The sequence below is a fragment of the Cetorhinus maximus genome, chromosome 9 (genome assembly GCF_964194155.1).
Source record: "Cetorhinus maximus chromosome 9, sCetMax3.hap1.1, whole genome shotgun sequence".
Taxonomy (NCBI): Eukaryota; Metazoa; Chordata; class Chondrichthyes; order Lamniformes; family Cetorhinidae; genus Cetorhinus; species Cetorhinus maximus.
In genome coordinates, this window is record NC_135887.1 from 98,799,520 (window position 1) to 98,813,935 (window position 14,416).

General features: G+C 40.6%; 1 protein-coding gene across 2 annotated transcripts in view; it reads left to right on the top strand.

The window, feature by feature from the left end:
• sbf2 (SET binding factor 2) overlaps positions 1 to 14,416 on the top strand; it is a 669,356-nt gene that overhangs the window by 353,850 nt on the left and 301,090 nt on the right. For both annotated transcript variants that reach the window (XM_078549182.1, XM_078549183.1), the window contains 3 exons: positions 1,725 to 1,802; positions 1,901 to 2,014; positions 10,389 to 10,517. In XM_078549182.1, coding sequence (XP_078405308.1) covers positions 1,725 to 1,802; positions 1,901 to 2,014; positions 10,389 to 10,517 — 321 coding nt within the window. The remainder of the gene's footprint in view (positions 1 to 1,724; positions 1,803 to 1,900; positions 2,015 to 10,388; positions 10,518 to 14,416) is intronic.

Consider the following 14,416-nt stretch of genomic DNA (forward strand, 5'->3'; position numbering starts at 1 on the left):
AAAATCAGATGTGACACCAAGGTTATGAACAGAATGGTTTAATCTCAGATGGTTTCCAGGGAGAGGGTTGGAGTTGGTAGCTAGTGAATGGAGTTTGGAGCAGGAACAGAAATCAATGGCTTCAGTCTTCCAAATATCTGCTAGAATGGTTCCAGGAATGAAGCATGTAGTTACATGGATAACTTAAGAAGCTAGGGTTGTTCTCCTTTGAGCAGAGAAGGCTGAGATTTGAATTTTGAGGTATTTAAAATCTTGAAAGTAGGTAGAATAAATGAAGAGAAACTCTTTTCAATTGCAGCAGAGTCAAAACAGAGGGCACGGATTCAAGGTGGTTGGCATAAGAGCCATAAGAACATGGAAACTTGAGGAAAAACATATTTACGTAACAGATGGTTAGAATTTGGAATGCACTGCCTGATAGGGGGGTTGATACTGATTCAATAGCACCCCTTAAAAGGGAATTTGATAAATATTTTAAGGAGAAAAAAATTGCAGAGATATGGCTAAAGGGAGTGGGAGTGAAACTAACTGGATTGCGCTTCAAGAGTTGGTGCAAACTTGATGGGCCAAATGACCCCCTCTGTATTGTACTATTCTGTGAATTAATTCAAAATCCTCATCCTTGCTTATAAATCTCTCCACCATATATAACTACCTTTAACTCCATATTCGAGGGTGTACATTAGCTATTCCCAAATAATACTGCCTTGTTAACCCTCAACAGACTTTCAAAATCTTCAAATAAACACTTTTCTAAACATGCCCTTGGTCTGTTCATTTTGACTTTGTGAAGCACCTTTGGGATGGGTAACCACTATAAAAGCCATGTGAAAATGCCAGTTTTTGTTTCATGGGACTTTGTTACATTTTACCCCTCCTACGTTTCACCAAATATTTGTACAGTATACAATTATTATTCTTCTGTAGATAGTTTTTTTTAAAAGCCTGGTGAAGGATAGAACTGGAGCCCAATTTTTATACACTTTATAAGTCTTTATTTACAGAGATGTACCTTACAAACATGCACCTCCAAACTCAACCACGATAGTTTTGGTCTGCTCCTATATAAGGGAGCACAAATGAATCCCCAGTTAATTCCCACCATCTGAATATAATTAAACACTAAGTTAATAGACAATTAACAGATATGTAGTATGTGTTTTGCCCATTTTCTCTTTTTGCAGGTGTGACAACCTTTTGGCAACTTCTTGCCGTTTTTTATTTATAATCCTGTTAAATTATCATAATTTTTGATTTTGAACAGCTGTGATTAGATTTAACACCATACTGTTGAAAGTCTGATAAATGTCTACGTATATTTTTATTCAGATGTTCTTAATCCTGGAACTCCCTCCCTAACAGCGCTGTGGGTATACCTACACCACAGGGACTGCAGCAGTTCAAGAAGGCAGCTCACCACTACCTTCCCGAGGGTGATTAGGGATGGGCAATAAACACTGGCCTAGCCAGCGGAGCCCATATACCCTAAATGAATTTTTAAAATCCTTTGATCTTTAGTAAGGAAGTATGGATAGTGGATGAGAAATTCTTACTTTGGAAATTGCCAAATGCCTCTGTTGTATAACAAGTCAGAATTACTAACTAGAAGCTTCTTCTCCACGTAGCACTAAATTCCAAGCTGAATAGAGCTTGTTAAACAAGCTTCCAAGTTTGTTAAAATAATGTCGTGGACTTCTGAAATGAAAGTACTAATATTTTCATAGGTTATTCATCCAGATCTGGAAGTAGCTGATTATGCTTTTCCCCCCGCTCGTACAGCTCCTTCTAACCTAAGATTGTTGGTGAGTATTAGTGAACTTATTTCTATGACTATTGATTACATTATATTAATTACAGCACATTGATCAAAGTTTAAATGGTGTTTATTTTTCCTTTCTAGGATAAGGAAGTCAGGGCAGTATTTCTTAGATTGTTTGCACAGCTCTTTCAAGGGTATAGATCATGCTTGCAACTGATTCGAACCCATCCTGAACCTGTAATACACTTTCACAAGGTCAGTTACAAATGATCATTTACAAAGCCTTGAAATTATCCAACACTGCTTAATGCTTTTTTAGTCATGTAACTGCTGACATTCAGATGTAAATGGCTGAGTAGGAAGGCATCAGTTCACTCAGTATTAGCCTGATGTGTTATTGTTGAATTTATTGTTAAAATTGTCTATTGTCTCCCTGGGCTGTGGAATTTCCCCAATTTATGTTAAAACTCTGGAAGAAGAGACAAGGAACTTTATTTTCTGACTGCTGGATCTTCTCCATTAAATGGAGAACTTTGATGCTGGTGTATTTGAGTGGTCTAATTCTCACCCTGCGTCAGACTAGTAAAACTAACAGGTTATACTTACTGGAGTATTTACTTCACTGATGTGCCGGTCAAAGCATCTATTTGGGCTGAAATTATTGCTAGCTGGTCTGGAGGTTACAGATGGTTTAACTCTTACTAGAGAAATATATTTGCTTGACATAACAAAAAGATTATCATGTCTTTAACTTTCTTGCATTGTAGAAGTGATATTTATTATTTTGGTGCCAATTTTTCCTTCCGTCATCCTCAATAAATTAAACACCCTTCAGTAAACTTTTTATTATAGCCACCAGTCGGATAATTATGCCGGCAATGGGATTCTTTAGTGCATTGATAGTTTAATAGTCGTTTAATTAATTGTTTAATAATTTTCACGCTTCAATCTTAAACAAGCTGTTTGGTAGGCTTATAAAGTGGACATGAAGTACTTCTCAAAATAAAGTAACACCTGTAAAGACATAATGCTGAGTGAGCAAGTCAAATACATACCAAAAAAGCACAAGCTCAAACGAAACATTCTGCTAAATGGATTTAAAAGGAAATTACAAGTGATTTAAAGAGGAAGAACAATCTCCACAAATCCTGCTGGAAGGATCTCACTGGGTTGAATAAAGGAAAAAGCAGAGACATGTCAAAAGGATGACTAGAAGGGAAAAGAGGACATGGAAAAAGGTTTAGCAGTCAGAGTAAAGCATTCTTTCAATAAGAAAATATTCAGCGAACAGGTGAAACATGCCCTTCCCAAACAGAAATGGCTTAAGTAAAATCAACTATTTTGATATAAATGGGGTGAAAGCTTTATAAAGGGTAAAAGGGTTCAAGGCAAATAAATCCCTGGGGTAGAAAGTGTTTATCCTAGAGTGTTAAGAGAGTCTGAGGAGATTTGTGAATCACTGACAACCATAATGAGAAAGTCATTGGACAGCTTGGAATATATTGGAAACAGGTCTGTGTTGTTTTACAATTCAACAAAAGTGTGGTAAAACATATAGGGCAACTGCAGACTTATATTCACTTCCAACCCCTGGAAAATAATGTGACCATAAGGACCTGGCTCTAATTTATAGTAATGACCTGGATTTAGGAACATAATGCAAAGCAGTTAAATTTGCAGATTATGCCAATCTAGGTGAGGCAGTGGAATTGGAGAGGGCAGTTCAGATTACAGAATGAGTTCAGAAAAATGTGATATTGAAAAGATCTGATATTGTCAGAAAAAAAACTGGAGAAACTGACTTTGCAGCCTGAAAAAAAAGTGCCTGAGCAGTCATCTTATAGACTATATGAGATAGTTAAGGAAATTGAAAAGGCAGATCCAGAAATTTAATTAGATTGCAAGAGCAAGACTATGGATTTGGATTCAAACTTGTAAAATGTAAATTTAAGACTTGTCCATAAATTCTTCGACACATGTGTGATCAACAGTTGGAATAGACTTACAGATAGAGTACTAAAATTGAAAACTCAGAATAATTTAAATAATTGAATAATTAAAATAATTAAATACTGAGGGAAGAATTAATAAGAGGAGTCAGTGGCATAGTGGTAATGTCACTGGACTGGCGATCCAGAGGCCCAGGCTAATGCTCTGGGGACACTGCTTCAGATCCCAATACGGCAACGGATGGAATTCAAATTCAATAATTAAACCTGGAATATAAGAGCCAGTCTCAATAATGGTGACCATGATAACTATCACTGTTGTAAAACCCCATCTGGCTCACTAATATCCTTTAGGGGAGGAAATCTGCCGTCCTTAACCTACGTGTGACTCCAGACCCATAGCATTGTGGTTGACTCTTAACTGCCCTCTGAAATGGCCTAGCAAACCACTCAGTCCAAGGGCTCAGTCCAAATGCTGGCCTTCCCAACGATGCCCACACTGCATCAAAGAATAAAGAAAAAAACTACAGTGAGAGGATCTTTGGAATCTTTCTAGATGGACTGAATGGCATTTCTGACCCATAACCAGATTGTGACCTAATGAAAAGTCAGGCTAAACAATGCAAATAATTCTTGCATGTTTCTAAACCCATTTACAGATAAGTCTTTGGTTGACATTTGAGAACATGAATTTGAGGGAGAATGGTACATTACAGAAATGGTCAGTTTTCAACTCAAGGTGGCTACCTCAGTGAAGCTTGTTTTTGGCACCATTTCAGTACCTTAATTAGTACTCGAAAGATTTACACTAAATTGAAAAAGTAGGGAAGTGCTTTTTAGTTTGTTACAATCCCCACAGAGACCAGTAATTTGTAAAAAGAGATATGAATTTCCCAGTGACTGACTCAAAGGATCACACAGTAAGATTCCACGTTTTAAGACTTTTACTCAACAAAGACACTAACATCAACATAGACTAAACTTTACTTAGTAGGCAACTAATACTAATATGCAGAAAAGGTATTCCCCAGTGACTTTTAACACAACCGAAAACTCCACACTGTGGAGAACGTGGTGTAATGTATAAAAGCAGAGATATATTCTTGTACTCAAAGTCCAAAGCTCCCCCTGACTCTAACCAGGGTGAATGCTTCACCAGGGTGAAGCTCCTTTTAAACAAAATCTCCTTTGCTTAACCCTTTGACCATAATCAAATAGATTTGCTGTTGCAAGATACTCTCTAGTGATTCTGTGGTCTTTAACTATTCACAATCTTTGTTTCCTCAAGCGTGGGTTCCATCCTCACCAGCACTTCGCTTGGTGGTTAATCCAAAAGCAGTATTTTTCTTCTGCCTAACATAGCAGCACCTGTTCTGGGTCATCTTCCCTTAAACTCTCGGTCTGACTACCCCTGGGAGTCTGAGAGCCTGGGCAGCAGTAAGACTAGCTGTCTCCCCCTTTGCATCCAGGTGTTAAAGCTTGCACCTTACTTTCAATAGTTTTTGACATCGGTAACAATATGACATGAACTTGTCTCCAGGCAGATCTCACATGAGATCCCGTTCCCCTTTCCACACTACTCCTTTTTATCTTGAATTAAAGGAGACAGTTTAAAACATAACAATCTTATGAAGTCTCACATTCATATCAAGTTATATGATCTAGAATGATAAGTGTCTGATAAGTGCAATTTGGTTTTCTTTACTAGTTTCAACATGGTGAAAATTGCATCAAAACCATATTTTATACTTTCTGCTCTCACCAGATTTCAACAGCTAGGTCATTAATTAATGTGAGAACATTTTTGTTAAGCAAGTTGGAAAAAAAAACCCTGTTCTTGACAATTTGGAGGAAAAATAATTTCCCACTAAATTGCTGGATTTTGTGTTTTGATTTGAGCTTTAGTTGAATGCAATAACATTCGTGCATTTGTTAGTTCAATCAAATTCTGTTAAGTGAGAGTAAGGTCAGGATTGGACCTGGAGACAAGAAACGCATTGGGGTAGACAGGAAAGGGCTATTGTACTAAGGACGCTGTGCAGCAATTTGGGATGTGTTTCTGGCATGGGGGAAAACTAAAAGATGCATTTCAAAAAGAAAAATCTCCCACCATGCTGATATTTACAGGATATGTCCGACCAGTTTGTGACACACATCACAGAACCAACATGTTGCTTCACCATGCTACATGTCTCATTCTCATTTGGTTATAAATGTTCTGATAGTGTCATTCATATTTGTTTTATTTTAAGTGTTTGCCCCAATTTAGCAATGTGTGTTAGCGTGATTACTATCTCCAGTGACAGTGAACATGTTTTAAGTCATCCTATCCCAAATGTACTCACTTGATCACTCAATTATAAGCAAATTGCAGAATTTATACAGTGTACGATAATGACTTTTTAAAAATGGAACATTTTTGAATCTCTGTTCTGGAAGAATGTAAAGGCCATGTGATTCTGAACAAATACAGGTAAAGATGGCAGATTTCTGGTCACTGAGATTAGCTTTCAATTCCAGATTTTATTTATTGAATATAAATTCCACCAGTTGCCACGGTGGGATTTGAACCCCATGACTCCAGAGCATTAGCCTTGGCCTCTGGATTACCAGACCAGTGATATTACCACAATGCCACAGTTTCCCCTGTTGTGGCCAGCAATAAAATTAAATGTGTATTTGTAGCATCTCATGGAGCTTAAAAATCCCTAGGAGCTCTGAAATTCTGAGGTAGTAAAAATATTTGTGGCTGTGATACTTGTAAATTAAATGCTTAAATCCCCACTTAGTGAATTTTGAAGGTGAGGAGATACATACTGATAGGTATTGGTATATCATGCCAGCATGTAGTAATCTAAAACAATTTATATTCTCACATAGTATAAATACGCAACGTGGCAAGTAACAGAATTGAAACAGTGAGAGATATTGGACAAAAACAAAAATACCTGGAAAAACTCAGCAGGTCTGATAGCATCTACGGAGAGGGATACACTTGATGTTTCGAGTCTGTATGACCCTTCATTAGAACTAGGACATATAGAAATGAGATGAAATACAAGCTGGTAGAGGGGGTGGGACAGGTAGAGCTCGATGGGGGGCCAGTGATAGGTGGAGGCCAAGAAGAGACTGCCAACGATGTCATAGACAAAAGGACAAAGGGGTGTTGACGGTGGTGATATTATCTAAAGGATGTGCTAATGGGGACATTAAGGGTAGCAAGCAGGGCAAGCTAGTGGCAGGTGGCCCTAGTGGGGGTGGGGTGGGGGGAAGGAATCGAAATGGGCTAAAAGGTGGAGATGAAACAATAGATAGAAATAAATTTTATGTTTTTCCTTTACCTATTTTTAAATTTTTTCGATCTATTGTTTCATCTCCACCTTTTAGCCCATTTCGATCCCTTCCCCCCACCCCACCCCCACTAGGGCCATCTGCCACTAGCTTGTCCTGCTTGCTACCCTTAATGTCCTCATTAGCACATCCTTTAGATAATAACACCATCGTCAACACTCCTTTTTTCCTTTTGTCTATAACATCTTTGGCAGTCGGTTCTTGGCCTCCACCTATCACTGGCCCCCTATCGAGCTCTACCTGTCCCACCCCCCTCTACCAGCTTATATTTCATCTCATTTCTATATGTCTTAGTTCTGATGAAGGATCATACGGACTGGAAACGTCAACTGTATCCCTCTCCGCAGATGCTGTCAGACCTGCTGAGTTTTTCCAGGTATTTTTGACCTAGATTTCCAGCATCCACAGTATTTTACTTTTATCTTAGAGATATTGGACAATTTCTTTTATAGAAGTTTTTATTGAAATACCTTTGGTTTAATTACAGTGAGCAATACAACAGTGCTTATAATCCTGAGTATAGATAATTGGATTACACGAGTTTTAATTAATTAGATATAAGCAAAATACTGCGGATGCTGGAAATCTGAAACAAAAACAGAAAATGCTGGAAAAACTCAGCAGGTCTAACAGCATCTGTGGAGACAGAAACACAAAGTTAACGTTTTGAGTCTGTATGACTTCTTCAGAGCTAAAGAGAGGTAAAATGTGATGAAATTTATATTGTTTAAGGGGGTGGAGCAGGTGAAGCTGGATAGAAGGCCAGTGATAGGTGAAGGCAAAGGAGAGATTGCCAGAGATGTCATGGACAAAAGGACAAAGGGGTGTTAATGATAGTGGTACTGGCTAAAGGAGGTACTGATGATTGCATTAAGGCCAGGAAGCAGAATGTGATAATAGCAGGACAAGGATAAGCACTCTGGAAAGAACAACATGAACAAATGTCAGATGGCCCTTGTGGGGGTGGGGTGGGGAGAGGGGACATTGATGAGAAAAAAGATGAAAAATAGGATAAAAGGTGGGGATAAAACAATGAATAAAAATAAGTGGATAAAAATTTTAAAATGAAGATGAATATTGAAAAAAGAGGATAAAAAAGCGGGTAGAATGGAGGAGAGAGTTCTTGGTCTGAAGTTGTTGAACTCAATGTTAAGCCTGGAAGGCTGTAAAGTGCCTAATTGGAAGATGAGGTGCTCCAGTTTGCATTGGGCTTCACTGGAACATTGCAGCAGGCCAAGGACGGGCATGAGAACAGGATGGGGCGTTGAAATGGCAAGTGACAGGAAGGTCTGGGTCACGCTTGCAGACAGACCGAAGGTGTTCCGCAAAGCAGTCACCCAGCCTGCGTTTGGCCTCTCCAATGTAGAGGAGACCGCATTGGGAGCAGCAAATGCAGTAGACCAAATTGGAGGTGCAAGTGAAGCGCTGCTTCACCTGAAAGGAGTGTTTGGGCCCTTGGACGGTGAAGACAGAGGAGGTAAAAGTGCAGGTATCGCACCTTCTGCGATTGCATGGGAAGATGCCGTGGGAGGGGGATGAAGTGTTGGGGGTGATAGACCAGGGTGTCCTGGATGGAAAGGTCCCCATGGAATGCTGACAGGTGGGGTGTAGGGAAGATGTGTTTGGTGGTGGCATCATGCTGGAGTTGGCGGAAGTGACGGAGGATGATCCTTTGAATGCGGAGGCTGGTGGGGTGAAAAGTGAGGACAAGGGGGATCTTATCATGGTTCTGGGAGGGAGAGGAGGGTGTGAGGGCAAAGGCGAAGGAACTGAGAGAATGGGATGGAGTCCTTACAGGAAGCAGGGTGTGAGGAGCTGTAGGAGTCGGTGGGCTTCCAGTGAATATTGGTGGACAGTCTATCACCAGAAGTTGAGACAGAGAGGTCAGTGAAGGGAAGTGTCAGAGATGGACCATGTGAAGGTGATGGAGGGGTGGAAATTGGAAGCAAAGTTGATAAATTTTTGCAGGACCAGACGAGAGCACGAAGTGGCACCGAAACAGTCATCGATGTACCAAGAAAAGAGTTGTGGGAGGGGGCCTGAGTAGGACTGGAACAAGGAATGTTCCACATACCCCATAAAGAGACAGGCATAACTGGGGCCCAAGCGGATACCCATAGCCACATCTTTTAGTTGGAGGAAGTGAGACAAGTTTAAGGAGAAATTGTTCAGTGAGAGAACAAGTTCAGCCAGACAAAGGAAAGTGGCAGTGGATGGGTATTGTTCGGGCCTCTGTTCAAGGAAGAAGTGGAGAGCCCTCAGACCATCCTGGTGGGGGATGGAGGTGTAGAGGGATTGGACATCCTTGGTGAAGAGGAGGCGGTTAGAGCCAGGGAATTGGAAATTGTTGATATGACGTAGGGCATCAGAGGAATCACTGATGTACTTGGGAAGAGACTGGACAAGAGGAGAGAGAACGGAGTTAAGATAGGAAGAAATGAGTTCTGTGGGGCAGGAACAGGCTGACACGATAGGCCTACCGGGACAGTCCTGTTTGTGGATTTTGGGGAGGAGGTAGAAGCGGGCTGTCTGGGGTTGGGAAACTATGAGGTTGGAAGCTGTGGAGGGAAGATCTCTAGTGGAGATGAGGTCAGTGACAGTCCTGTTGACAGATGACATATATTAAGTTAATATTCAAACTCAATGGGCTGAATTTTAGGCTTTCCCCTTCCCAAATTCAGGAATGGAGGGAGGGGGTGGGGGGACTTTGTGAAAATACTGGTGTCAGCCTGTGTGTCAGTTCCTGGCGCCAGCCATTTTGGGAGAGGTGAGTTTGGGGCGCAGGAAGGCTGTCCACCCCCAAAAGGCAAGCAGACAATTAGGCTTGTTAAGTGCCTTGTTAAAGGTAAGTTTAGGTGGCCAACTGGGATTTTCCTGGCCCATGGCAGGCCTACAGTTCTTCCCTGCTTACCTTGATGGGAATACAGCCAAAGACTACTTTATAAAGAGATTCCCTCCTGGCTGATTTTTCTGTTTTATTTATTAAAAAGCAGCTGAGAGGGCACCTTCTTGTTGAGGCACCCTCCCAGTTGCTTAATGTGTACTGCAGCTGGGTGCTTCTCTGAAGCTGGAAGGCCTCTGATTGGTCCTCCAGCTTCGAGAACCCACTTGCTGCCCTTCATTGTTTAGGGAACATGACTCCATGGCAATTTAAGGGATCATCCATTTAATCAGTTCCCCGCCCCAGAGAACGGTTTCTGACCTGAAAACAAACCCCCAGTTCCTGTTTCCTGCCTCCGTGCTGACAATTCAGCCCAATGTCTAGTTAAGTGTGATACTGAGTCATAAGCAAACCAATATTTATTTGGAAATATCTGTTCATACTGCAGGCAGCATTCCTGGGACAGCGTGGATTGGTTGAAAATGACTTCCTGACAAAAGTTCTTGATGGAATGGCATTTGCAGGATTTGTGTCAGAAAGAGGACCTCCCTACAGATCTTGTGATTTGTTTGATGATGTAAGAATTCTGTAGCATTCCTTTCTTATTCTCTCCATTTAATATGTAAGCTGTTTTTCATGGTTGCCATTTTAGAATTTTTAAGTTATGAAATGTTGAAAACAGATACTAATATTACTTAATTTGCCAGCATATATCTCATTTTCAACTATCAAAATGGTTTGTGTAATTGCACTTTACACATGTTATAAATTATCCATAACCCTATTAACTTGATAGTTCAATTTCCTAGAATTGTTTCCAATGGCCTAGGGACGTGAATGGCATGCTTTGTTGGAGTGTTCCTTTTCATAGTATTATTCATCCAGTTAGCCTTAATCAGGACTAATAAAGCTTGCTACACTTTTGATGTTGGCTTAGGATCTTTCCAAGTTGGCAAAAAGGATGAATGCTTAATTTGTGTTAGAGGTTCTTCATAATTTAAATATACATAAAACAATATTTCTTTGGCATAGCTTATTTCCAAAATTGAGAACAGTTCAGAATGCATTCCTACTCAGGTCACTTCCCCTAACACTTTTTCTGGTACATAATGACTATATTGGTGTCATGTCCTGCTTCTGTCCTAGATTAGAAACTTCTTCAACTTTACTTTCAATTGCCACCTTCTCTCAGTTTCACATGGTCCATCTCCAACTCTTCCCTTCCTTTCCTGACTTCTGTCTCCAATTTTGGTGAGAGGCTATCAACTAATATTCATTATAAGCCCACTGACTCCCACAGCTACCTCAATTACATTTCTTCACGCTACACCCTATAACGATTCCATTTCATTCTTCCTGTTCCTCGCTTTCTGTCACATCTGTTCCAATGATGCAACCTCCCACACCAACGCTTTTGAAATGTAATCCTTTTTCCTCAACTGAGGATTATCCCCCCAAACGTGATTGACAGGGCCCTCGACAGTGTCTGCCACGTTCCCCACACTTCTGCTCTCATCCCTTCCCCTTCCTTCCAGAACCACGACAGGGTTCCCCTTGCCTTACCTTCCGCCCCACCGGTACTCAACACATAATTTTCTGCACTTTCTGCCACCTACAGCGTGATTCCACTGCCAAACACATCTTCCCCTCCCCTCCCCTTTCAGCATTCTGAAGGGACAGTTCCCTCCTTGATATTCTGGTCCACTGCTCAATCACCCCAATATCCTGTTGCTTTCTAACAGCACCTTTCTATGGAAGTGCATGATCTGTAACACCTCCCCTTTGACCTCCTCTCTCCTTACCATCCAAGGCCCAAAACATTCCTTCCAGGTGAAGCAGCGATTTGCTTGTACTTCATTCAATTTAGTATACTGTATTTGCATCTCACATTGCGGTATCATCTACACTGGGGAGACCAAATGCGGATTGGGTGACTGCTTTGCGGAAAGCATCCATTCAGTTCGCAAGCATGAATGCCAAGCTTCCACTAGCTGTCATTTTAATTCTTCATTTTCCTCTCGCACTGACATCCCTGTCCTTAGCCTGCTGCACTCTTCCAGTTAAGCTCACCAGAAGTTTGGGGAACGGCACCTCATCTTTTGATTGGGCACTTTCCAGCCTTGCAGATTCAACATTGAGTTAATCAATTTCAGACTTTAACCCCATTTTGTTTCCTTTTCTTTGCCTGTTTCAGTTTTTCTCTTATTTGTCATGAACACTTTAATCACAGAAAATGGTTCACCTTCAAGCACTAAGGACATTCTGAAAGAATTTGTGTTTTAAAAGACACTGTCCCTTACAGGGTTAATGCAGGACTCTGATTACTATTCCTAGAAAGAGCATCCTTTTACAAGAAAGGGTAATTTAGTAGATGAAAAAAACTGTAAACCTCTTGACCCTGGTGAACTATGTACAAAGAGGGTCAGGTGGGTTTTTTTCCAGAAGCTATTAAAACCATACCTGGAAAACTGTGTTTTAAAAATAGGTTTTGGTTTTGAGAAGAGAAGGACAAACTGCATGAGAAGGAAGACAGCAGCCTTTTTTCAGTCCACAGCTGGAAGTGAATATAAGCAGCTCCTAAGATTCTCTGCATACTGAAATATAGTACCCTTGAGTTTTCCTTGAGTCCGCCTGGAAAGCAATGCCAGAGTCATTGATTGTTTCACGGAGCAGTGCTGAGAGACCAACCGTATAACTTGAATGCCATTTCAAGAACTCCACTGTCTATCCTTTGTCTTTGAACCATTGACTTTCAACCTTTGGCCGAATTCCTCCGAATTGGCTGAATATTCCTATTTCTCTCTGTGTGTGTATGTGCATGTGTGTGCGCGCATGCGTGCTTATTTCATTTTCCATGCTGTATGTTAATAAGCTTTGCCTTTCTATTTGACAAGACTGGCTTCATAATAAACTAATAAGTTTGTTTTTTATTGAAAGAAGGCTGGTTAAACTCACTTTTATTCTGGATAACATTAGTGAAGATAAATAATTGGCCATTTTGGTGAGTGAATTAAACATTTAAACTAATAGTGTGATATGTGGAGTAGTGGGGCTGGATCAACTGCACACTCCTCCCATCCCGGTCGTAACACAGATTGGGGGCTCTTGATAGATTTGAAACATGGACAGCAGGTGATTGAATGCAGAATAATAATAATTGGAAAAAAGGATAAAAGGACAGAGTCCAGATTTCTTATTTGTTAGTACACCAAAATGGCTTTGGAGGTTGCTAAGACTTTTCTAGAGATGGAAGGTTAACCCTGACTGGTTTACAAAAAGTTACCGAGGCTGAGCAAGTGGAATTGGTGGTTAAATGGTAGTTGGAATTAACCGTAGGGGGTGAGGAAAGCAGATATTGTTGAGGTAATTGTGCAGCATTTAAAACTGGAAGGGATACAAGGGAGACCACATTCTCAAGAGTGTGAATCAATTGAGTTGGCTAAGATTCAGGTGCAAATGAAACAGCTTGAACATGATAAGGAACTGAGAAAACTTGAATTGGAGGCAAAAGGGAAAGAAAGGAAAAGAGAGATGAGAAAACTTGAAATAGAAAAAGAAAGAGATTTGGAATTGAAAAGGCTAGAGCTAAAAGAAATGGAAAAGGAAAGGTAAAGGGAATTGGAAATGTGAAAACTTGACCTACAGAGAAAGAAGTTAGCAAGGGAGGAAAGAGAGAAGGAATGAGAAAGGGAATACCAGCTTAAAAGGCTGGAATTTAAAAAAAGGCCTCAGATTCTGAGGAAGGTTCTGATGATGAAAAACCACCTCCAACCCAAAGCCCAGTGGGGAGATGTTTAAATTTGTGCAAGCCCTCCCAAAGTTTGAGGAAAGGGATGTAGAAGTATTCTTTATTTTGTTTGAGAAGGTAGCTAAGCAAATGATGTGGCTAAAAGAAGCCTGGACATTGCTCCTACAGAATAAGTTGGTGGTTGGAGCTCATGAGGGTTTATGCTTCACTTTCAGAAGAGCTTTCTGTGGATTATGATGCCGTAAAAAAAGACTATCCTTAGTGCCTATGAGTTAGTCCCTGAGGCGCACAGGCAGAAATTTTGAGAAGTACGGTAACAGCCTGGGCAGACCTACGTTGAATTTGAGAGGGTGAAGCAAAGTAATTTTGACCATTGGGTATGGGTATTAAAGGTAGAAACATTGTATGAGGCTCCTAGGGAAATAATTCTCCTGGAGGAATTAAAAAATTCACTTCCCTCAAACCCATGTTAAAGACCAGAGGGTTGCAGCAGCTGGGCAGGCATTGGAGATGGCTGACAGTTATAAGCTGGTTCATAAATCTAAACCCTTTTTTCATCACCCACACAAACCCGAGAAGGATAGAAGGTGGAAAGGTGAAAGGAAGGCAAGTACCAGAGAAGAGAAGCTGGGAATTCCATTTCAGACCGAAAAGGAAGGTGTTGAGGGTGGAAGTGATATTTGAAGGCCAGAGTGTGTTTCCATTGTAATAAAGTGGGACATGTTCAT